At 49.4% G+C, this 23,424-nt stretch overlaps 1 protein-coding gene across 5 annotated transcripts in view; it reads left to right on the plus strand.

Moving 5' to 3' along the window:
* Window positions 1–21,482, plus strand: part of wdr27 (WD repeat domain 27) — a 599,569-nt gene extending 578,087 nt beyond the window's left edge. For all 5 annotated transcript variants that reach the window (XM_038815943.1, XM_038815902.1, XM_038815935.1 and 2 more), the window contains one exon: window positions 20,720–21,482. In XM_038815943.1, coding sequence (XP_038671871.1) covers window positions 20,720–20,767 — 48 coding nt within the window. In that variant the 3' untranslated portion in view covers window positions 20,768–21,482. The remainder of the gene's footprint in view (window positions 1–20,719) is intronic.
* Window positions 21,483–23,424: the final 1,942 nt, after the last annotated feature.

Consider the following 23,424-nt stretch of genomic DNA (forward strand, 5'->3'; position numbering starts at 1 on the left):
CCTCCAGGACTGGCAGCTCCAGGTGATGGTGGAGCCTCTGGAGCTCACTCCGTCCTCACCTCTATCACATGATAGTAGCCCGGGGGCCATCAAGCACCCGAGGGAGAAGGAAGTGATGGCACTCGTGCCGGTGACCCCGCAGGGGAGGTACTGGAATACCTCAGCGCTTCTGAATCCTCCCACCTGATACTGCCGCATCTGGTAGATGGCGGGCAGAACAGGCTGACACATCATCATCCTTGACACCGTATGTTAGCTGGCCCATCCAGGTCCAGGCCCTCCAGAGGACGGGCACCAAAGGTATTGCAGGTCAGAGGGTGTGATACGCAGCAGGCCACCTCCATGTCTGATGTACTGTCTGGGGTCACACCTAGAGGCATAGAGAGACATGGTTCACTCACTGAGGGACGTGTCAGTCTCAGTGATCCATGGGTGTGGGCATCGAGTCCCTGGTTGAAGCGAGAGCGGTGACATGGAATGGTCAGCATGCATATAGGGGTCACCCGGGCGACAAGGGAATGTGATCCTGAAGGCAGGAGTCAGACTTTGTCAAACGATGGGGAGCACCAGAGCTCATCTCATAGCGAGTCGTCATCATCGTCATCATCCTCTATCCCGGGGATAAGACCTGCTGATGCTGCCAACCCCGCGCCAACACCCTGTAGTGATGCTGGTAGGACCCTCGGAGGGGGAGCTGGGGTGGTGGGATGGAGTGAAGGGAGGAGGGTCAGAGGAGGATGTGAGCGGCTATGGAGAAGGGACACCACTTGGAAGGGGGTGGGGGGGAGAGTATGGAAAGGTGGGACAGAGTGGCAGAGCTGCCGGTGCCATGCCTCCTACTCTGAGAACCTGGAGGTGCTGAAGTTGCCCGTGAGCGGCAGCCCTGGAGCACACGTTGGGAGGCCTGTCCTGCCAGCCCAGGCTCCATGACCTGTCCTTCCCGGCCATCCTCCTGTTCAGATGAGGCCTGCCATTCTTCCTCCTCCTCCAGCATGTCCTTCCTCTGCTACGCGATGTGCAGGAAGCAGCAGGTCACCATGATGTTCAAGACCCAGGGTGCCCGGTTGGCACTGGCAGGGTACCCAGGTGCCAGGTTGGCACTGCCAGCGACTGGTCCCCAGGGCGCCTTATCAATTAGAGCGGGCGGGGGGGGGGGGGGGGGTGGCTGGTGAGGGGGGTTCCCAGAGGCCTTGCCAAGGTTGAGGGTGGGGGGGGGGGGGGGAAAGTGAGCAGGGGTCAATAAATTGGGGGTGCCTGAAATAGTGCGGGGGGGGGGGTGTGGAGATGGAGATCAGGGTTGCCGAACAAAATGGCGCCCCCATCTGGGAGCAGCCTTTCCTTCTGGCGGCTCAGCTCACCAGCAGGAAATCACTCGTAAGGGCCGCCTCGGTGGAGAGAAATTCCCTGAGGGAATAAAACAGCAAAGTGCCGTGGAACAGCGGCCTGATTCTCCGCGCTGCAGCCCAGCAGTGGACTTAGTTTTAAGCCCGCTGAACCGCGCCCAAGGAGTGAAGAATGAAACTTTTTAAAATGATGACAGTTATCTGTTGACTCATTTCTCATATCATTGCTCTATTAAGCTGTTATCACATAGATTTAAGTGGGCTGGAGAGTCTTATAATCAAGAAACTCATTATTGACCCTGACACGTATTAGCTAATAGGCAGAGAGGAAGAGCATCGTTTAATTAGATCGCGGAAAGCTTGACCTCAAAGAAAACCTGAGGTCACACTGGTTAAAAAATACAGGGGCATAAAATGGACATGGAACAGACTCCTTGCAACTGCTAAACCCATCTGACTAAATACTTTAAAGAAATAGCAGCTGCCAGCATCCGCAACCACAAAGAAAATGTCTGCCTGCCAAAGGCCAACTTGACCTCAAATAATTATGAGAGTCTTTATCAGGGACGCTTGGTCTGGACAGTGTCAGTGACGACGCGCTGCCTTTATTTACAGTGCAGAAGAGAGATACGTGGCCTGGAAGGAAAGTTTCAAAAGCTGATCGTGTTAGATGCCGAAACTACTGCCCGAGTCGGATTTCAAGCATTGGATCACGGAACGAGTCTAATTTCTGTCATATAGGAATCGAGCTAAGAGGAAAGACCAGAGAGAGTGAGTTTATTCTGGCTTGGAAGGAGGCGGCTGGAAAATGTCCTCATAGAACGATATAAGATGGGAGATGACATAGATCTGGTTAATCTGGGCACTGGTTCAAGGTTTTACAGGGGAAAGGGATACAGGTTAAGGCTGGTAAATGGGAAATTTAGGACAGATGTCAGCAAAAGCCTCAGACGAAATACGATCAGTGTTTGGAATAATCTTTTGAGTAGGGCAATAAAGGTGGAAATATTAAACTCATTCAAAAGACAGATGATTCGACAGTGGAATTTTTGTCTTTGTTTTAGATGGATGAGCTAAATGACCTGAATGACCTTTCTCGTCATCATGTGTGAGTGCGGTGGCGCATATTTTGTTCCTGACCTAATGTACTGGTGAAAGTGGAGTCTGGGATATATTTCCAGGTCAGGATGGTGTGTGGTTTGGAGGGGAACGTGTAGATGGTGGTATTCCCAGGTGTCTGCTATCTTTCTCCTTCGGGATGGTAGAGGTCATAGGTATAGAAGGTGGAGCCTTGGTGAGATGTTAGCCACAGGCTGCGGTGTTCTGACAGCGTCCTGAGGCTGTGATGTTCACACATGTTGAGAAAGTTGATCCTTTGTCTGTAGATCCTGTTTTGGGAGTCTCTTTTTTATAATCTTTATTCGTGTCACAAGTAGGCTTATATTAATGCAATGAAGTTAATGTGAAAAGCCCCTAGTCGCCGCACTAGGGCGCCTGTTCGGGTACACGGAGGGAGTTTTCGTAATGTCCAATTCACCCAACAAGCACGTCTTTCAGGACATGTGGGAGGAAACTGGAGCACCCGGAGGAAACCCACGCAGACACGGGGAGAACGTGCAGACTCCGCACAGACAGTGACCCAAGCCGGGAATCGAACCCGGGTCCCTGGAGCTGTGAAGCAATCACTGTGCTACCGTGGACCTGTATCTCTGTGTCCTTCCTCTCTGCCTTGTGGAGCGACACATAGCTGAGGGGAAGGCGGCTGGTGGTGCTTCTGGTGTTGGGATTGCTGAGTCCTCTTCTTCCTCATCAGAGATGGGGGAGAGTTTCATAAGCTGTCCCCATGCCATAGCAAAGGCTTACAGCAGGAAAGGGCATATCAGGGTGACTGAAGTCCAAAGCAGGCTTCCAAGAAGTTGGAAATCATGCAGCAGTGAAAGTGTACTCTCAGAAGAGGGACTGTGTGAATTAACCTCTCATCGTTATCAGCTGGAGTTAATGTCTTTAGTTAATGTCGTTAGCTCTTGGTAACATTTCACCCATGTCCTCAGCCAACTCACTTACAATCACTCCTATCCATCTAAAATAGTCTTTAAGATTATGGGATGTTTTGATCGGCTAGGCATGGAGAAAATGTTTCCACTTGCGGGGAGGAGAGCAGATAGGGGTCAATAAATCCAATCGGGAATTGGGGAGAAACGTCTTTAGCCAGAGAGCGTGATTTGGATGGGGAACCCGCTGCATCAAGTACCAGCTGGCACACGGAAAGTTAGAGAGAAGGAAATAGAAGGGGCTGCTGATTGGGAGACCAGGGTTCCAAAGCGTTTTGAGCCGCGGAACGCTAGTGACTTCCAAAGTGAATCAGGAATCCCAAGCATTCCCATAATGTCACCGCTCATTTTTTGCCGTGAAATAGGTGCGAACACAGAAATCAAATGTAAATAAATCTTTTCCAGCTATATCTATGCCTATGTTAGGAATTAGGGGGTGGCACGGTGGCGCAGTGGTTAGCACTTCCACCTCACGGCGCCAGGGATCCGCTTTCGATCTCGGCCCTGGGTCACATTGTCCTTGTGGAGTTCGCACATTCTCCCCTTGTCTGCGCGGGTTTCACCCCCAAAACCCAAAGATGTGCAGGCTAGGCGGATTGGCCACGCTAAATTGCCCCTTAATTGGAATTTTTTTTTAAAAAAGGCAATTAGGAAGAAACACAAATATATTCAGCAGTTACATGATCCCCTCACATTAAGCCCTGCCCAAGACACCCTCCCATGACCCTTTGACGTTAACCCCTGGAAGTAGTACCCACTTTAGCAGTGGGTAATCTAAAAAGTTCTCTTATTTTAAAAAAATCAAGTCTTACCATTTATAAATTTTTTTTAAATTTTAATTTATTGATGTTTTACATTTTAACAAACAATGCAACAAAACCCCCAGGAATGGCACAACACTGTAGGAACAAGTAAAGCTCAACATACATGAGTACAGAGGGGGAAGGAAAACAGCAGTATAACTGGGTCAATACAATCATTAGACATAACTTGCTGCCTCTAAAAACCCCACCGGGGAAGATGGGAGAAACAGGATAAAACCATGGTAACATGGTAAAAATGGTGCACACATTCCCACATGGTGATTGCTCACAATTAACTCCAGGATTCAGGATATATTTTTCATGCCATGTTTGGGCTCGCACCAATAACCATCGTCCTCAACTCCAGCAGCGTCAGAGATACCAATGACACACCACAGCCTCCTCCCCTTGGTTACCAGACCCGTCTATACCCCTGCAGGATCCAATCACAGATTCTTTGGCCGGGATTCTCCCATCCGGGGACTAAGTCCCCACACTGGCAGGAAAACCGGTGGCAACGACTCCGGCGTCAACGGGCCCCCAAGGTGAGCAACTCTCACCTGTCTAGGGGGCTAGGTGGATGCCAGAAAGGTTGGCGCCACTCCAGCCGGCAGCAAAGGGACTGCGCGAGTTCGCGCATGCGCGGAACGGCCATCATGATCTCGCGCATGCGTGGAACCGCCAGCGTGATTCCGCGCATGCACAGACCGGCCATCGTATTTTGGCGCATGGGCGGCCATGGTGGAGCCCTACAGGGGTCAGCGCGGAAGGAAGAAGTACCCCCACGGATCAGGCCCGCCTGCAGATCGGTAGGCCCCGATCGCGGGCCAAGCCACCGTGGGGGCCCCCCTGGGGTCGGATCCCCCCATGCCCCCCCAAGGCCGCCCATGTCAACTGACCTGCCAGGTCCTGCTGTGTGGGACCATACTTAGCCCACACCGGCGGGACTGGCCAAACATGGATGGCCACTCGGCCCAATGGCCCCCGACCGGCATGGCAGGAATCCCGCCCCTGCCCGAAAAACGGCACCGGAAAGTACGGCAGCCGGCGGTGCCCCCCCCCCCCCCCCCCCCCCCCCCCCCCCCCCCCCCCCCCCCCACCGGGGATTCGGGTCGGAGAATCCCGCCCTTTATACCCACCCATAAAAAACAAGAAAACTCGCAAGAGTCCCAGTTCTAAAAGGGTCTTACATGTAGATCATAAAACGCAACATCACCCCAGTCTCAGGCCAGAACTGAACCAACATCATTCCGACCAATTATACAGAGAGGATCAGCAGCTATATATTCGGATTACGATAAGTGCCATCAATGCCTCCCAACAAAAGAGACAGAGATCTACCAGGAGTGGATCACAGGATAACAAAGGGTCAGGACCTGACCATGGATCCCTAATCTCCCGGAGCACGCTCCCCATTACTGATGAGAAAGAGAAGACAAAAACTGCTCAATCTAACAAAAAAGCATCCCGTCTGTAAGGTGGGGCCTCAGAATATCAAATAAAGTACAGAACTCGGCTCAACCTCAGGCCGCTGTGCACAGAAGTGTCCTCTCAGGATGTCCCTAATAAGTGTCATCGAGAAGAGACATCCCAACGTCCAGGGAGCAACAGAACACCAACCACAGCACCGGAACCTGGCCTAGCCCAGCACGCCAACACACCCCAAGGACCTCTCACACACTCCAAAACCTATTCCCTAGCTGGTCCTGTACCTCCTCAGCCAACTCCAACCAGCAGACACATGGGAACACCACCAGCTGGAAGTTCCCCTCCAAACCACACACCATCCTGATTTGGAAATATATCGCCGTTCCTTCACTGTCGCTAAGTCAAAATCTCGGAACTCCCTCTCTAACTGCTCGGTGGATGTACCGGGCTTCCAAAAATAACCACAGCAGAGTGGTCCCCAAATTTCCAGCCAGTTGATGGCGTCATCAGCGCAGCCATTGAATTAAGCCCTGTGTATTTGTTTGTGTGTGTAGACAATGGGCCACTGAGAGTCACCATTCTCAGCGAAGGTGAATATTGTTTGGGTGTGGGAAAGAGCCTGGGAAAATAGTAAATGTTTGGAAATTCTGCTTTACCTCTCTCTCTCTCTTTCTGAGCTTCAATTGCACCTCAATTGACATAGAGGATCAGTCTTTATTGTATCATCAAATCATGGAATTTCAATGAGAACAAATTGCTTTAAAACTTGCCTTCCAAGATGGAGGTGGAAAATGCAAATAAGACTCCACCAAGGAAGTGTGGAACGAGAGAGAGAGACTCCTGGTAATCTACAAACATCAAATCTAACACTATGGAAGATATTGAAAATTAAAAGTGCTGGACATTAAATAACCAGAATCCTATTAAAACAATGGGGAACTGGTAGCCAGCAGGCACTCAAACTCCTGTACAGGGTGAAAGAAACCTGTCTCCTGTGTGTTTCACTCTCTTAAAACATGTCTAAAGGTTCCTAACATGAAACATCAACAAATGTAATCACTTGTTCTACAACAATGACTCCAGCAGACACGGTAACGCAATTCCTTTGGAATATAGACCTTAAGCAGGGCTTTCAGAGCTGGGTATTAAAAAGCAAAAAGACACCATCAGAGCGATTTAGGAAAAAGACTTCTGGAAAGAAACAGGCTGAAACGTAGAAATATAGATATTAGATCAGGAGGAGGCCATTCAGCCCTTCGAGCCGGCTCCACCATTCATTATGATCGTGGCTGATCATCAAGTTCAATACCCTGATCCCGCCTTCCCCCAATATCCCTTGATCCTTTATCCCCAAGAACTATATCTACTTCCTTCTTCAAACTACACAACATTTTGGCCTCAACTACTTTCTGTGGTAGTGAATATCACAGATTCACCACTCTCTGTGTGAAGAAATTCCTCCTCACCTCAGCCCTAAAAGGTTTACCCCTTATCCTCAAACTATGACCCCCTAGTTCTTGACTCCCCCACCGTCGGGGACATTCTTTCTGAATCTACCCTGCCTAATCCTGTTAGAACTTGTAAACCCCTCTGAGAGCCCCTCTCACTCTTCTAAACTCCAATGAATATAATCCTAACCGATTTAGTCTCTCCTCATATGACAGACCCGCCATCCCAGGAATCAGCCTGGTAAACCTTCGCTGCACTCCCTCTATGGCAAGAACATCCTTCCTCAGATAAGAACACCAAAACTGCACACAATATACTCCAGGTGTGGTCTCACCAGTGCCCTATGCAATTGCAGTAAAACATCTCTATTCCTATACTCAAATGCTCTCGCTATGAAGGCCAACATACCTGCCTCCTGTACCTGCGCGCTTACTTTCAGTGACTGATGCACGGGTACACCAAGGTCTCGCTGACTATCCACCTCTCTCAATTTACACCCCAATAATAATCTGCCTTCCTATTTTTGCTACCGAAGCGGATAACCTCACTTTTATCCACATTATACTGCATCTGCCATGCATGTGCCCAACCTGTCCAAATCCCACTGAAGCATCTCTGCATCCTCCACATAACTCACCCTCCCTGAAGAGATATCTCCCTCTCTCTCTCTGTTCCTCCTGGGTGTAAGCACAGCACCCGGTTCAAGAATTCAGCGTACCCAAGACCCACCAATGACCTGGAATCTTGGCCGGGATTCTCCGTTGCGAGTCTGCCTCGCTACCGCTGCCAGCGAGAATGGAGCATTTGGCGCTGAGTCAAAATCTCCATTCACTGCAGCGGGACAGAAATCCCACAAGCGGGAAGGAACGGAAAATCCCGCTCCTTGTAGGAATTGCAGCACCTCCCACATCTACCTGGTCCAAAGAATCACAGCCGGGATTCTCCGACCCGCGCCGGGTCGGAAAATCCCGCACCGATACTGGCTTCCCCATTCTCCAGCGGCGATTCGCGGGTGCCCTCGGGATTCCTGCCGTGCCGGTCAGGAGCCGTTGAAGCGGCCCCCCCACCCAGCGATTCTCCAGGTCCCGAGGGGCCGAGTGGCCGCCGAGTTCGGCCGAGTCCCACTGATGTGGGTTACTCAGGTCCCACACAGCGGGACCTGGAAGGTGAGTCTGCAGGGGCCGTCCTGGAGGGGGGTCGGGGGGATCCGACCCCGGGGGGGGGGGGGGGGGCACCCACGGTGGCCTTGTCCGCGATCGGGGCCTACTGATTGGTGGGCGGGCTGTTTTCATGGGGGCCTATTTCACTCTGCGCCAGGCCCCTGTAGGGCTGCGCCATATTGCCCGGGGATCAGCGCGGAGAAGTGAACCCCTGCGCATGAGCGTAAATAAGCTGGTTGTAGCGCGCATGCGCGGAAATATGCCAGTCGTTCCGTGCATGCGCGAACGCACATGGGCCGTTCTGCACCGGCTGGAGCTGCGGGGACCACTCCGATGCCAACCTAGCCCCCTGGGAAGAGGAGCATTCCCCATTACCAGGGACCATTGACGCCGGAGTGGTTGGCGCGCTTTTCACGCCGGCGTGGAGACAGAGCCCCATAGCCTACCGCCCAATATAACCGCCCTTTGGCGGTAAATCCTACCCCTGGATATTAAATGTTACGGTCATCTTAGGTTATGTGGTTCTTTGGAGCAGGTAGAAGTGGGAGGCGGCCCACCATTGACCGGTGGCAGGATCTTCTGGTCTCACCACGGCCAATGAGGCTTCCTGTTGAATGCATCCCTCCTCACCATGAAAACCATGGCGGGGATGCACCGTCGGCGGAGCTGTAAGACCCCGCCATTGCAAACAGCCGGAATGTTCCGGGCCTGCGCCTCAAAGACAAGCAAAGGACTTCTAACCGTTTATAGTTTCAACTTTTATTCAGACTCCAACTTCCCTTACCTCTGACACCTGTGTGTGAAGTTGCTTTAGCGGCTAATAAACTTGCTGTTGTTTTGATTCAAGAAAACGAGATTAGCTCCTTATTGTTCACTGCGTACGCGGTACAAATTGCATTTGGATTGAAAAGGGCTTCCACAGGTAAAATAAATTGACAAACCTTTGTTGTGACCAAACAAGGAAGCTAAATGAAGGGTGGCCAGTTCACACTTCCTCACCTGGGCCGGGATTCTCCCCTACCCGGCGGGGCGAGGGGTCCCGGCGTAGCGGAATTCTTTGCACTTTTGGGGGCTAGGCCCGTGCCAGAGTGGTTGATGCCATGCCGACTGGCGTCAGAACCGGCGCCAACGGCCTTTTACGCCCGCCAGCCAGCGTTGGGGCTGGCCGAAAGGTCTTCGCCGGTTTGCGCATGCGCCGCTGCGTCAGCTGCCACTGACGTCACTACCGGCGAATGTGCGGTAGGGGATTTTCTTCCGCCTCTGCCATGGTGAGGCCGTGGCGGCGGCGGAAGAAAAGAGTGCCCCCACAGCACAGGCCCGCCCGCCGATTGGTGGGCCCCGATTGCGGGCCAGGCCGCCGTGGGGGCACCCCCCGGGGTCCAATCGCCCCGCGCCCCCCCCCCAGGACCCCGGGGCCTACTCCCGCCGCCAATCCCGCCGCCACCAGAGGTGGTTGAAACCACGGTGGCGGGATTGGCCTGTCAGCGGTGGGACTTCGGCCCATCGCGGGCCGGAGAATCGCCGCAGGGGGCTCGCCGGTCGGCGCGGCGTGGGATTCCCGCCCCCGCCAATTCCCGGGTGGCGGGGAATTCCGGCCACGGCGGGGGGGGTCGGAGAATTTCGCCCCTGCTCTCTAACAATTGAGGCAAGGAAACATCAGCCCCACTATTTGGTGATAATCCCTTTTTTTTCAGCGATCTCATAGGGTCACTGACAGCAGGTTGGACAACTAGACTAAATAGTTACATACCCAGACTTCCATCTGAACACAAAACTACATACAGATTGGCAAATGATATACCTATGATATACCTAGACACCTTAAATGTGGTTACATCCAGGACAGCTAGCTGCACTATAATGATAGAGACCAATTCAGATAGTGTTGGAGGGGAGATGTAGCTGAGTTTGGAAAGTGAATCATGTCCATGACTGAACCCATTGTGCCCCACAGACACAACTTTCAATACAACACTTGCCACTGAGTTTAAGGTTGCTTAAATGTTGCTGCTGAAACAACTCAGTAGCTGACAAGGCCCAGTCACAGCACACTGCATTTCAAGATAGCAGGTGTGGGAAAAAACACCAAAACCTAACCTTTGTGTGACCAATCCTTGGGGCATCTGATCATTCAGTAGCTACATTAATGGCAAACAATGAGGTTGCAGTAGCAGGAAATGAAGCCTCTCTCAGTCTTAAACTCACCATTAAAAAGGATCGCACGCTGATCGCACTGAAATGTTTTGACTTCCTGGGGCAACACGGTAGCATAGTGGTTAGCACAGTTGCTTCACAGCTCCAGGGTCCCAGGTTCGATTCCCAGCTTAGGTTACTGTCTGTGCGGAGTCTGCACTTTCTCCCCGTGTCTGCGTGGGTTTCCTCCGGGTGCTCCGGTTTCCTCCCACAGTCCAAAGGTGTGCGGGTTTGGTGGATTGGCCATGCTAAATTGCCCTTAGTGTCCAAAACGTTTAAGTAGGGGTTACTGGGTTACAGGGATAGGGTAGAGACTTGGACTTGAGTAGGGTTCTCTTTGTAAGGACTGATGCAGACCCGATGGGCCGAGTGGCCTCCTTCTGCACTGTAAATTCTGTGGATTTGCACTTCTGTGGGCTAGGCTGTGCCAAAAGCGTAAGACTTTCCCAGAACAATTCAGGGTTCGAAAAAGAAGGTAACTTTCAGATTATATATTTTGTCATTTCGGTGATGTTAATGCATTGTCTACACGCCCATTGCCTCGTCATTTCCACACATTTGCCCTCCCATTTCTTGGCTGATACTTTGCTTTGTTATTTTTGGTCGAACGTTCAGAGGTGACGGTGTGCATTCCTCCAAAGGTCGCTGATGCGTGGTTTAATTAAGATGAGAAGGAATCAGTTTGTGAAGGGCCAAGTTGAGGTATTTTGGTTCCACTTTCTTTTTATTCTTTCCTTAGTGTGCGCATCACGAGCAAGGCCAGCCTTTGTTGCACACCCGCCCACAGTGGGTGGAATCCGGATCGCGACGTCTCGTAGATCCCGTTAGATCTCCCAAAGCGCCCGGAACCGGGTAAATCTCACAAAAAGCCTCTCGCGAAATTTATTGCCCGCGTCCCGTTACAAGTCGGTCGCAATGCGGCCGTTAGATCGCGCCCAGAGTTAATGCCCCGAGTCCAATCAGCATCTTCTTCAGAGCATTTAATGAAAACCTTTGTACAGTGTGATTTCAAATGTTTTATGAGTTGGCACCATGGTTGATATAACCAGTGCGAAACAAAACAAGCAGCGAAGTCAGTTCAGGAAATACAAAGTTGACCTGGATGCCTTAAGAATGCAGCAATCAGCTTCTCCATTGCTCTGACATGTTTGCAAACTCCCGTGCTTTCATTTTTTGGGGATTTTGGTCTGAGTCACAGCCAGTTTGGACAGCGGTTCAATACAATTAGTGTCAACTGGGCTCTTGACAGAAGCCGCCTGCAACAAAGAGGCCACTGTTACAGGGCATTTCACGCAGACAACGTAAGTGCAATAAAAACATTGACGGGGTGCAATTTCATATTGCATCACTGGAGTAGACAGGTATTTGTGGCGGGGCGCCAGCTATTAGCCACGAGTGAGTCTAAACAGCATTCCATGTGGTCAGTACGGGAAAGAGTTGAGACAGGTTTGCAGCCAGAGCCATCTAACAACCAAGAAATTCATCAATGGGTTTCAGGTGTGTATTAAAGGTGAAATCATTTATACTCGGGTCTGATTATAAAAGTAAGCAACTGGACATTATACCAGTCTTATCCTTTGTATGTTTGTAATGAACAATCCAGAGCTCGTCGGTAAATGTATTTTACTGGCAAGTTCCATGCAGCTTTCATGGCTGTGATTTTTTTAAATGTACAATATGATTTAAGATAGCAGGATCTATCCTGATAACAGGATCTGCTATCTTTGCGCCCAAAGACATCCGTGAATTTTGGCCATTAGTAAGATGCGAACTACAAAATCACAAGTCTCCTCGACCTTCTACATCCATACCCTCATCCTCCCTGCCCAAATCAACCTTTTCCTAGCAACGCTCCCGACTCTGAAATGTGCCAGTTTGGTATCTTGGGGTTAGGGTGGAATGGTGGAGTGGGATGGGGAACTCCTCTCAGTATTACAGTTAGGTTCAGCAGCAAACTCTGCCATTTCTTGGCCTATTAATTGAATGTTTTTTCAGAGTTTATCCTCACTGAGGAAATGAAATGAAACGATGCCTTGCATTTTCTGTTTTCTTTGATGCATTTTTATGACCTAAGAATAAGTCACAGTAAAATTCATGAACATAAGAACCAGGAGCAGGAGTAGGCCATCTGGCCCCTCGAGCCTGCTCCGCCATTCAATGAGATCATGGCTGATCTTTTGTGGACTCAGCTCCACTTTCCGGCCCGAACACCATAACCCTTAATCCCTTTATTCTTCAAAAAACTATCTATCTTTACCTTATAAACATTTAATGAAGGAGCCTCAACTGTTTCACTGGACAAGGAATTCCATAGATTCACTACGCTTTGAAGTGTTGTAACCCCACCCAAGACACACGCGGACGACCCGATCGATCTTCCCGAGGGGCTCGTGGAATGCGAGCTCCCCTGGTGAGGGGCCCAGGAGTGGGGCTCATTAATACCCCGAGATAAAAGCCAGCCCAGAAGGGAACGGGCATCCTCGGATATGATCCCGGCTGGGACCAGCTGTGCTTTTTACCCCTGTGCGTTCTCGCTGTGTGTAAGAAATAAACTACTTAAACTTACCTATTCGGGATTCTTTCATGCTCATAAACACATGTAACTAATGTGTATGACCGATGGCTGAATTTAAGCTTTTATTGTAAGATGTAGTTCTGTAGGTTCAGTCGGTGTTTCCCTGGCAGCAGATTGTTCACATTGACATACAACTGCTTTATTTTCAATCATATACTGAAGAGATTGAGAGGATGGGGCGGGGGGGGGGGGGGGGGGGGGGGGGGTACTGTGTGTGGTAGTATGACTAGGGGTATTACGGTACCTGGGAGTGTGAGCTTCCATTGGTGCAGAGGGCTCGCTGCCCATTGGCCCAAGTATCGTGCTCTCCATATTCCTATTGGCTAAGAGGAAGATAGCTCCGCCTACGAGGAGGGGTATAAGAACCCATGTCCCCCTGCAGCCAGGCCATTTCCTGTACATCTGCTGCCGGGCGCACTTCTTACTAATTAAAGCCTTTCGTTTCGGACTTCACCTACGTTTCCTGTCCAGTGATTGTGCATCACTGTGTAACTGTGTACTGCATTGGTCTCCTTATTTAAGGAAAAATGTAAGTGCATTCATTAGGAGCAGTACAGAGAAGGTTCACTAGACTAATGCCAGGAGTGGGCGGGTTGTCTTACAAGGAAATGTTGGCGAGGTTAGGTTTGTACACGCAGGAGTTTAGAAGAGTAAGAGGTGATTTGATCAAAACCTTTAATATCCTGACAGGTATTGACAGGGTAGGTATGGAGAGGATGTTTCCTCTTGACGTGGAATCTAGAACAAGGAGTCACTGTTTAAAAAGAAGGGTTCGCTCATTTATGACAGAGACGAGGAGAAATGGTTTTCTCTCAGAGGGCGATGAGTCCCTGGAACTCTCTTCCTCAATAGGCAGTGGAAGCAGAAGCTTTGAATATTTTTGAGGCAGAACTGGATAGATTCTTGATTAAAAAGGGGGTGAAAGGTTATCGGGTTGGCAGGAATGTGGGGTTGAGGTTACAATCAGATCAACCATAATCTCATTGAATGGTGGAGCAGGATTGAGGGGCCGAGTGGCCTACTCCTGCTCCTAATTCGATTGTTCATACGTAATTTAAAAAAAATAAATTTAGAGTGCCCTATTCATTTTTTCCAATTAAGGGGCAATTTAGTGTGGCCAATCCACCTACCCTTCACATCTTTGGGTTGTGGGGGCGAAACCCACGTAAACACGGGGAGAACGTGCAAACTCCACACAGACAGTGACCCAGAGCCGGGATCGAACCTGGGACCTTGGCGCCATGAGGCAGCAGTGCTAACCCACTGCGCCACCGTGCTGCCCTCCTCAACGTAAGAGTTGACTCTTTCCGTGAGTCTTTCTGTTTACTCAAGATTCTGTCACGGAACCTTATGGAATTGTGTTGTTTAATGCTTTGAGGAAATCAGAATGTGCCATTGTATTCAGGGTGACCAACTTCCAGCGAAGATTTATGGGTCACTTTGACATGGGAAGCGAGGTGGGGGGGGGGGGGGGGGGGGGGGGGGGGCAGGGGTGTGTGTGTCGACTGGCAGAACTGAAAGAGTGGGCGGTGCTGCTGTGGGCTTGTGGAGTGGGGGTGGTGGGGGGGGGGGGGGGGGCGGTATGGCATCCTGAAATTCAAACGGATGGCATGCGGCAGAATCACCACAAATAATGTGCCCAGGCCCCCACGTGCACAGCCACAGCATACAAAGATAAGACAAAATATGTCCCAGACAGACTTGACACAGGACAAAAATCCCAATTCCAGGACCATCCCGGAAAAACCCAGGATGGTTGGTTACCCTGACCCCACAGATGATGCATTGTTGCCAAGTGACCATTTAGAGTGAAGATGCGCAGCATTATGCGCCATCTCCATGGACATTCCATTAATTCCTGCTGCAGGAGGCGACTCTCTGGTTTTACTTGCACACACTTGACCGCAAGTTCCAACCAATGTCAACCTGAACATAACTAATGCCATTGGTAAAAGACCATTTAAACGCACCTCGTCCAACTTTACTCAGTCTTTCACTTCACCGAATCTGTGAAGGTTTCACACCTGATAAAGCTTGAGAGTGGAGCTGCATATTTGTCAAGGGGAAGCAGCCACAACCACTAAGGAACTGAGAGGAGGAGAACCAGGAGCAGTGGGATTGACTGACGTGGGCCAAAACACCTCAGGCGTCACAAGCACCTGTGATTGTTGCCCCCCTCGCCTTGCAGCGCTCTGCTGAATTACTATTCTCATCCTCAGCAGTTTATCCATTACAATGTAAATATCAGCAGCACCAGGAATGAGGACCCTTGATGTATCAGCTGTGGTTCAGTGGACAGCACTCTCGCCTCTGAGTTGCAACGTTTCTGGGTTCAAGTCCCCACTCCAGGGCTTGAGTTCAAAAATAAAGGCTTACCCCTCAGTGCAATATGAAGGAGTGCTGCACTTCTGGAGGTGCTGTCATTCGGTGAGACATTAAAACAGGGTGCCTGACCATCCTGGATTTTGTGGGATAGGCCTGCGACTTGGCTTTCATCCCAGTGTTCGGCCTTCCCAGGATGTGTTTTGTCCCAGATTTCTTCCATCTTTGTACGCTTTGTTTCTGCACATGCCTCGAGCGAGGCAGGTTGGTAGTTTGAGTTTGGCACTGTTCAGTGGGAGTCACCTGACCCCGTCCCCCTCATTCCCATTCAACGCTCCCACAATCAACATCAGCAACACCCCCCCCTCTTCAACAACAACCCTCCTGGTCCCTTATTTCTTTCACCCTGTGTTGGTCACCCTGTGTTAAGGAGAGGCCCCATTCTGCCTGCTGGGGTGAGTGTAGTAGACCCGATGGCACCATTTCAAGGAAAGTGTCATCCCAAATTGCCAATATGTATTCCTCAATCAGCATCACAAAGATTATTGGTCATTATCATGCTGCTGTTTGTGGGAGCTTCCTGCAAGCAAATTGGCTGCTGAATTTCCTACATGGTAGAACAGTGACTACACTTCAAGAAGTCATTGCCTGTAAAGCACTTTGAGATGTCTGCTGGCTGTGGAAGGTGCTATATAAATGCAAAGCATTCTTTCTTTGTGGAGACTTCCATGAAATGACAAACGTGGCAGTAAACCCAAATGAAGCCCAGAGCGAAATGCTGCAAAATCTAATTGCATAGCAGGGAATCCAAATATCTTCAGTTGCAGCTCAAGTGATAACCTCCCTTTAAGAAGTCTGCTGATCTCCAGTATTCCTAATTATTGTGACCGAGGTGTGGAACGTGGGCAAAACGACGGCCAAAAGCAGGAACAAAAGCAGCTGCATTTCTTATTGAGAAAACACGACCGTTGATATTTCCAGGAAGGGTGCAGGCTTAAACAGCCCAGAAAAAACAGGAATGTGGAGGTCCTGTTGAACTATAACAACTCTCTTTGAGCTCTGCTTTCTCCCCGAGTGATGGCCAACTGGGCAGCTGGCCAGCAGACTGAAGGGAATGCCAGTGGCAAGATGCCAATCAGGAGGTGTGAGCCAGTCAGCAATCAGGCGTGACAGAGGATTGTGATCAGAAGGAGGGAGTGATGCCCTAATCTGGAGTGGGGGAAACATGTGATTAGCAGTGATCCCAATTTTTTTCGCAGAAAAGCTCCCACAAACAGCAACATGATAATGACCAAATAATCTTGTCATGTTGATTGAGGGCTAAATATTGGACATTGGGACAACACCCTCTCCTCTTGTTCCTCCTTCAGGAAGGAGGGGCTGGTTAGCTCACTGGGCCTACAGTCGCTGGCTTTGAAAGCAGACCAAGGCAAGCCAGCAGCACGGTTCAATTCCTGTACCAGCCTCCCCTGAACAGGCGCCGGAATGTGGCGACTAGGGGCTTTTCACAGTAATTTCATTTGAAGCCTACTTGTGACAATAAGTGATTTTCATTTCATTTCATTTCATTACCGTGTTCTTCATCTGTGATGTTTGGTCGGGTTCCGGTGAGTATGTAAGTGAGAGTTAAGGCCAATCTGGGCCCAGAAAGCTCTGCTATAAATAGGACAGGAGACCGCAGACTATTGAATTTTGCATGAGTTGCTGCCTCAGGATTTCCTCTCCTTGCATTTTGTTCTGTCTCTGATATGCGCTTGCTTTTAAAAGACGCCACACTGTTTTTCCATTTGGGATGTGCAAGATTCATGAAAATTCATGATCAAACCTCCGAGGTAAAACCTTCAGAGTCTTCTTGTCGCACTTCCTTTGTCAGCCTTGGAAGTGCACCACAGACTCAGCCTCTCCACACAAGATTTGCTTCAGTGAGTGTCAGGCATTCTGGTTTCATGACCAGCCCAGTCAGTTGTGACTGTCTCAGTGATGGTGTGGATGCCTGGCATGCCAGCTGGAGCCAGCACCTCAGTGGCTGGTATTTCTTTCTGCCAGCTGATGGTTAGAAGCTTCCAAAGGCGGCTCAGGTGAAAGTGGCTGAGCTATTTGGCGTGACGCTGGTACACAGTCCGAGTCTCACAGTGTAGAACAGAGTGGGCAGGACTATTGCTCTGTAGACTGTATTTGATCGGCAGACTTACTGATATTCATTCCCAGATTGATGTTCAAAAGTCTGCCAAAGGTTACACTTGCTTCAGCAATTCTTGCATCTATCTTATTATCAATATAGACAGCTCAAGAATGTGTGCTGCCCTGATAAATGAATGTATCCACTGCCGACAGCTTCTGGTCATGGGCTGAAATTTTGGGCTTTCCTGGAGCAAGCTGGTACGTCACCTCAGCTTTCTCGTCCACCCCACCCCCACCAGATCCTCCCCCAGAGATCCCCTAAAATGGGAGACCCCCGCCCCCATGGAGATCTCCTGAGATGGAGACAACCTCACGGGGACGCCCTTTCTGAAGGACCCCCAAGGGGCCCTCTAACTGAAGGGACCCCTCTATAGAGATGCCCTGCTAAAGGGACTGCTCCACAGACCCCCTAACTAACGGGATCCCCACCGGAGACCACCTAACTAAAGGGACCCCCGAAATAAAGGGACTCCCCCACCCACAGACCCCTAGAAAATAATCCCTGTCTGGAAGCTCGAGAGCAGTCCAAACAGACAGTGAAAAAAATTACCTTTGAAACACTCACCTGGGCATATACCTGCTGGCTCAGGCAGCAGAAGCACAGCGTGTCCATTCCTGGAAAGAGAAAACCACTGAGCTGTGTTTAAACACCTCAGATCCCTGAGCTGCAAGCCATTCGTTCATTTCAGTGAGGGGTGGCACGAGGGCACAGTGGTTAGCACTGGTGCCTCACAGCTCCAGGGTCCCGGGTTCAATTCGGCCTCGGGTGACTGTGTGGCGTTTGCACTTTCTCCCCGTGTCTGCCGTGGGTTTCTCCCACAGTCCAAAGATGTGTTGGTTAGGTGGATTGGCCATTGTGGATAGCACAATCGCTTCACAGCTCCAGGATCCCAGGTTCAATTCCGGCTTGGGTCACTGTCTGTGCGGAGTCTGCACATCCTCCCCGTGTGTGCATGGGTTTCCTCGGGTGCTCCGGTTTCCTCCCACAGTCCAAAGATGTGCAGGTTAGGTGGATTGGCCATGATAAATTGCCCTTAGTGTCCATAATTGCCCTTAGTGTTGGGTGGGGTTACTGGGTTATGGGGATAGGGTGGAGGTGTTGACCTTGGGTAGGGTGCTCTTTCCAAGAGCCGGTGCAGACTCGATGGGCTGAATGGCCTCCTTCTGCACTGTAAATTCTATGATCTATGATAAATTGCCCCTTTGTGTCCAAAAGGTTAGGTCAGGTTGCTCGGATATGGAGATAGGTTGGAGGCGTGAGCTTGAGTAGGGTGCTCTTTCCAAGGGCCGGTGCAGACTCGATGGGCCAAATGGCCACCTTCTGCACTGTAAATTCTATAATTCTATGATTCCTCATAATAATCTTTATTGTCAAATGTAGGCTTACATTAACACTGCAATGAAGTTACTTTGAAAATTCCCCTAGCCGCCACATTCCGGCGCCTGTTCGGGTCACAGAGGGAGAATTCAGAATGTCCAAATTACCTAACAGCACGTCTTTCGGGATTTGTGGGAGGAAACCGGAGCACCCGGAGGAAACCCACACAGACATGGGGAGAACGTGCAGACTCCGCACAGACAGTGACCCAAGCCGGGAATGGAACCTGGGACCCTGGCGCTGTCAAGCAACAGTGCTAACCACTGTGCTGATTGTAAGGCTGAAGTTGTCGCATTGCTTGAGTGTATAGGATCACATAATTCCTTCATACTGAAACCCTGCAGCCAGCAGGTACACCTACACCTCCCCATTGCACAGAGGCAGAAGCCGCATGTACAACACTGTGCCACTAAGGAAGGACCTCATGGGGCAGCAAGGGAACAACGTTTGCCTGCTTGGATTGTGCATTATCAGGGCCGAACCAATCCAATTCTAATTAAACCCCAGCTTCTTGCTCTCTGCTGACTTTCTCACATTCTATCAGCTAGAACGTTTATTCCTAAAAAAACGTGTTTATATATATTGATCGAGGGTGGCACAGTTGGGTTGAAAATCCTGGAATCATTTAAGGAACGGTTGACGAAAGATTCAGGGGGCTTTTTGGATGGGTCATCGAAGGGGGAATAAATGGCTTTCCTGACCTTTATGTATTTCTTCAGCACAGTAGTAACAGGCCATACAGTGGCTTCCTACATTGACAAAGGATCCAGACTCATTCAACATGCCAGTTTTGAGGTCCTTTTGAATTATGAGTAATGGTTCAATTTAGGTCAGTTTGGGGCTTGAACTCAAATTGGCACTCATCCCTTTGCGAGAGACTTCAAATGTTCAGGGAATTTTAAAAAGATTCCTCAACAGTAACTGTCAGTTTAAGCAGACGGGGAGCAAAGCGGCAGTCCTAATTCCGTGTTATCCTTTTGTAATTTTTTGCATGATTCATTTTTAAAATCCCAGTAGTTAGATGGTTTGTCTTTAGGAAATGTGTACTACTCCACTGTTTTAGCTACGTAACATTAACATGCCTGGTTTGAACCAAAGTAATGTTCTTTAATGGACATTACAGTTTCATCCCTTCAAAGGACCCTTTGACGTCACCCTTCACAAAAAAATTGGCTTTGAGTTGTGAAAAAACGCTTTTAACGTTTTAATAAAAAACGTGAAAAATGTTTTAAATAAATCTGGAAGCATTTTTGAACCGTTTCACATCAGCTCTTTGTAAGATTATGAATATTTAACACTTGGAGAGATGGTGGCATAGCGGTGTTGTCACCGGACTAGGAAACCAGAGACCCACAGTAAAGCTCTGGGGACCCAGGTTCAAATCCCGCCACTGCAGATGGTGAAATTTGAATTCAACAAAAATCTGGAATTAAAAGTCGAATAATGAGCATGAAACCAATGTCGATTGTCGTAAAACAAAACCCCATCTGGTTTACCAATGTCTTTTAGGGATGGAAATCTGCTGTCTTTACCTGGTCTGGCCTACATGTGACTCCATGTCCACGGCAACGTGTTTGACTCTTAACTCCCCCTCAAGGGCAATTAGGGATGGGAAACAGCCTGCGACACCCATGAACAAATAAAAATAAATAAATAACTTTAAATGGATTCAAAATGAACAGGTTTTGCACTTTGATTAGGGCAGCGAGCAAATGGCATTGAAGTCATATGTCAATGTATAAGTATGAGTTCAAGGTGGACCCCAATGTTGCAAGGAGTGCCAGTGCTTGATTCGGTTCATAACGTGCCATGTGCATTCTCTTTCTCTTCTTACAGCTCATCACAGCCACGCTTGATGGCAAGCTCCAGCTGTTTGTACCATAGAGGCGGACAATCCCAAAGGAACAGTGTATAATGGAGGAATATCGTACATGGACACAGCGTGGGTAAATCAGATCAGAAATCGAAAGCTAGAAGACGTTCCATGATAGGGGACCAAATGAGAAGTGTGACAATTTGAGAAGCAGTAAGCAGGAGAGTTCAGAGCAACGTAGGAATTTTGGGACTTAGGAGCAGGAGTAGGCCATTCAGCCCCTTGAACCTGCTCCTCCATTCGGTAAGATCATGGCTAATCCGGTTGTGACTTCAACTCCACTTATTTCCTGTCTGCCATACCCCCACAACCCTTGACTCCCTCGTCACGATGAAGACAACGACATGCTTTGTCTCAATTGCTCAATGTCCCCGGGATAAAGGGCTTGTGGTAAACATATTACTCAAAGACTTCAAAATGACTGGATGTTATTCAGCAAAGTTGATGAAAAGATTTCGGAAGCAGAACCAGCCCTGCATCTGACCATCAATGTTTGTCAGAACTGGTTGTGTTTTAGTCACTGGAAATTATCTGTGACTTATTCTGAGAGGGAAGCCGTGTAAATCCACTGGGCCGGTTTTCAGGCTGTCTTTAACAACCTACATAGCTCGCGGTTTTGGAAGCACTGTGTTAACTCACTGTAAACTTGCAATTAGAGATAAAGCACATTGAATAGATTTGCAAACTCTTATTTTAATAACGGTTCTATAAACCAATGGCAGTTCAGTAAAGTAAACATTCCTTATCTTTACAGAGTAAAATATATCATTTTGGCATTACACGTTCATTCAACAAATGTTAGCCGCCGATTTGCAGCCCGCTCCAGTCATCAGCGAGAAATGTGACGCGGGCGGAAAATACGGCAAGTTTCAGGCCTGGTAACCTCACCTCCAGAGGGAACGTCGGAGATCAGCGCTCAGATCGCTATCACCCTCCAGGCTGCCTATTGCAGAGGGGGCACCAGAGGATGAGGGAGGTCCAGATACGTGCTACTGGGGCAGGAGATGGCTGGGGGGGAGGGGTGGCCTGGTGTGGTTCAGTTTTGGCTGCTCACGTTGCAGGGTCGCTCACAGGTCTTAGCGGCCCTTAATGGCTGTGAGCCTCTAGGTTTCAAGGGGCCTGGTGGCTGGTTTGGAGGCACCTCTTCCCATGTCCTCCTTGCTGGGCTTGTAGTGACATCACTGCTGAGGGATTGCACTTCCAGAGTGGCAGCTGGAAAGTAGGTGTGAGAAGATGAATCCACGAGGTTAGCACAGGGGGACAACTGTGCGGTCCATGGGTGGGGTCCCATGAGATGCCAGACTGCATCGGCAGAGTGAGGGCCTCTGACAAGGGGAGGTTCCCAACCTCATGAGAACTGAAGACCCTCACATCTGAAGAGGACAGGTGCAGTCAGAATGAACCCCTACACTCGGGCAGCACAATGAAGCCAGAGAGCACGAGATGCTGGGAGGTTCAAGGCCACTGGTTATGGAGACCAGGCCTGCAATTAGCACATGGGTGTTCAGGTTGGAATGCTTGTTTAGTCCGCAGCCCATGTGAGCTGGGGTGCCCTCTAATGATCAAGTTGACTGCATCAGGTGTGTCTCGCCTGCCACAAGGGGAAGCCTAATTAGCTCGCCAACCCATGCTTGATGAGACAATTGTGCCAATTTAGTCAGCATTGCAAGGCATGGGTGTGCCACAGCTTGATGTCAAATTGTTGACTCCTGACATTGTTTTAATCAAAGTAATTGGAAGCATAACTCAAAAAGAACCATAAATGAAATGAGGGCCTTCATATTGCTGTTGATATTACTAAATATTCTTGGTAATTGAACTTAACATGTCCCTCATCTCACTGCGCACGTCAGGATATGCTAACCGGAGATTACGTATAAAGAGCAAAGGACCCATAGGAGTGGTGGTAAGATTGAAACCCCAAAGAGGTTTGCAGATGATGCATGTGCAATTTCTTGAGCAAAAGGCAAGGTTGAATTTTCACGTGCCTTCTCCCACAGGCCAGCAACCATTGGACATTTACAAGTGGCAGGGAGGAATGGTCTCGACCACAATGATGATTTGTTCACCATTATCACATTCCATTTCATAGAATTGAATCTACTGTGTGTACATTGTGTTAAATAACAAAATAAGCGTGGATTTGAGTATGAACCAGCCCTGGGATTCAGACCTACACAAGCGGCTTGACCCACAGTTTCATGGTATCCAATGCCACCCTTTACCAGACTACATCTTGCGACTCCCTCTTATATACTTCCATCTTTGGGACAGCTACCCCTTTTGCGTCACATCCCTAGTTATCCCAAGTCAAATGTCAACCACTTTCAGATGGGACTGGAGTCACACAGGCTAGACCAGGTAAGTCCATAAGACATAGGAGCAGAATTAGGCCACTCAGCCCATCGAGTCTGCTCCGCCATTCAATAATGGCTGATATTATTTTCGTCCCCATTCTCCTGCCATCTCCCCATAACCCCCGATCCCCTTATTAATCAAGAACCTATCTAATTCTGTATTGAGGGCACTCAGTGATTTGGTTTCCACAGCATTCTGCTGCAAAGATTCCACAGATTCACCACCCTCTGGCTGAAGAAATTCCTCCTCATCTCTGTTTTAAAGGATCATCCATTTAATCTGAGATTGTATCATCTGGTTCTAGTTTTTC

Source organism: Scyliorhinus canicula, chromosome 1 (assembly GCF_902713615.1).
Source record: "Scyliorhinus canicula chromosome 1, sScyCan1.1, whole genome shotgun sequence".
Lineage (NCBI taxonomy): Eukaryota > Metazoa > Chordata > Chondrichthyes > Carcharhiniformes > Scyliorhinidae > Scyliorhinus > Scyliorhinus canicula.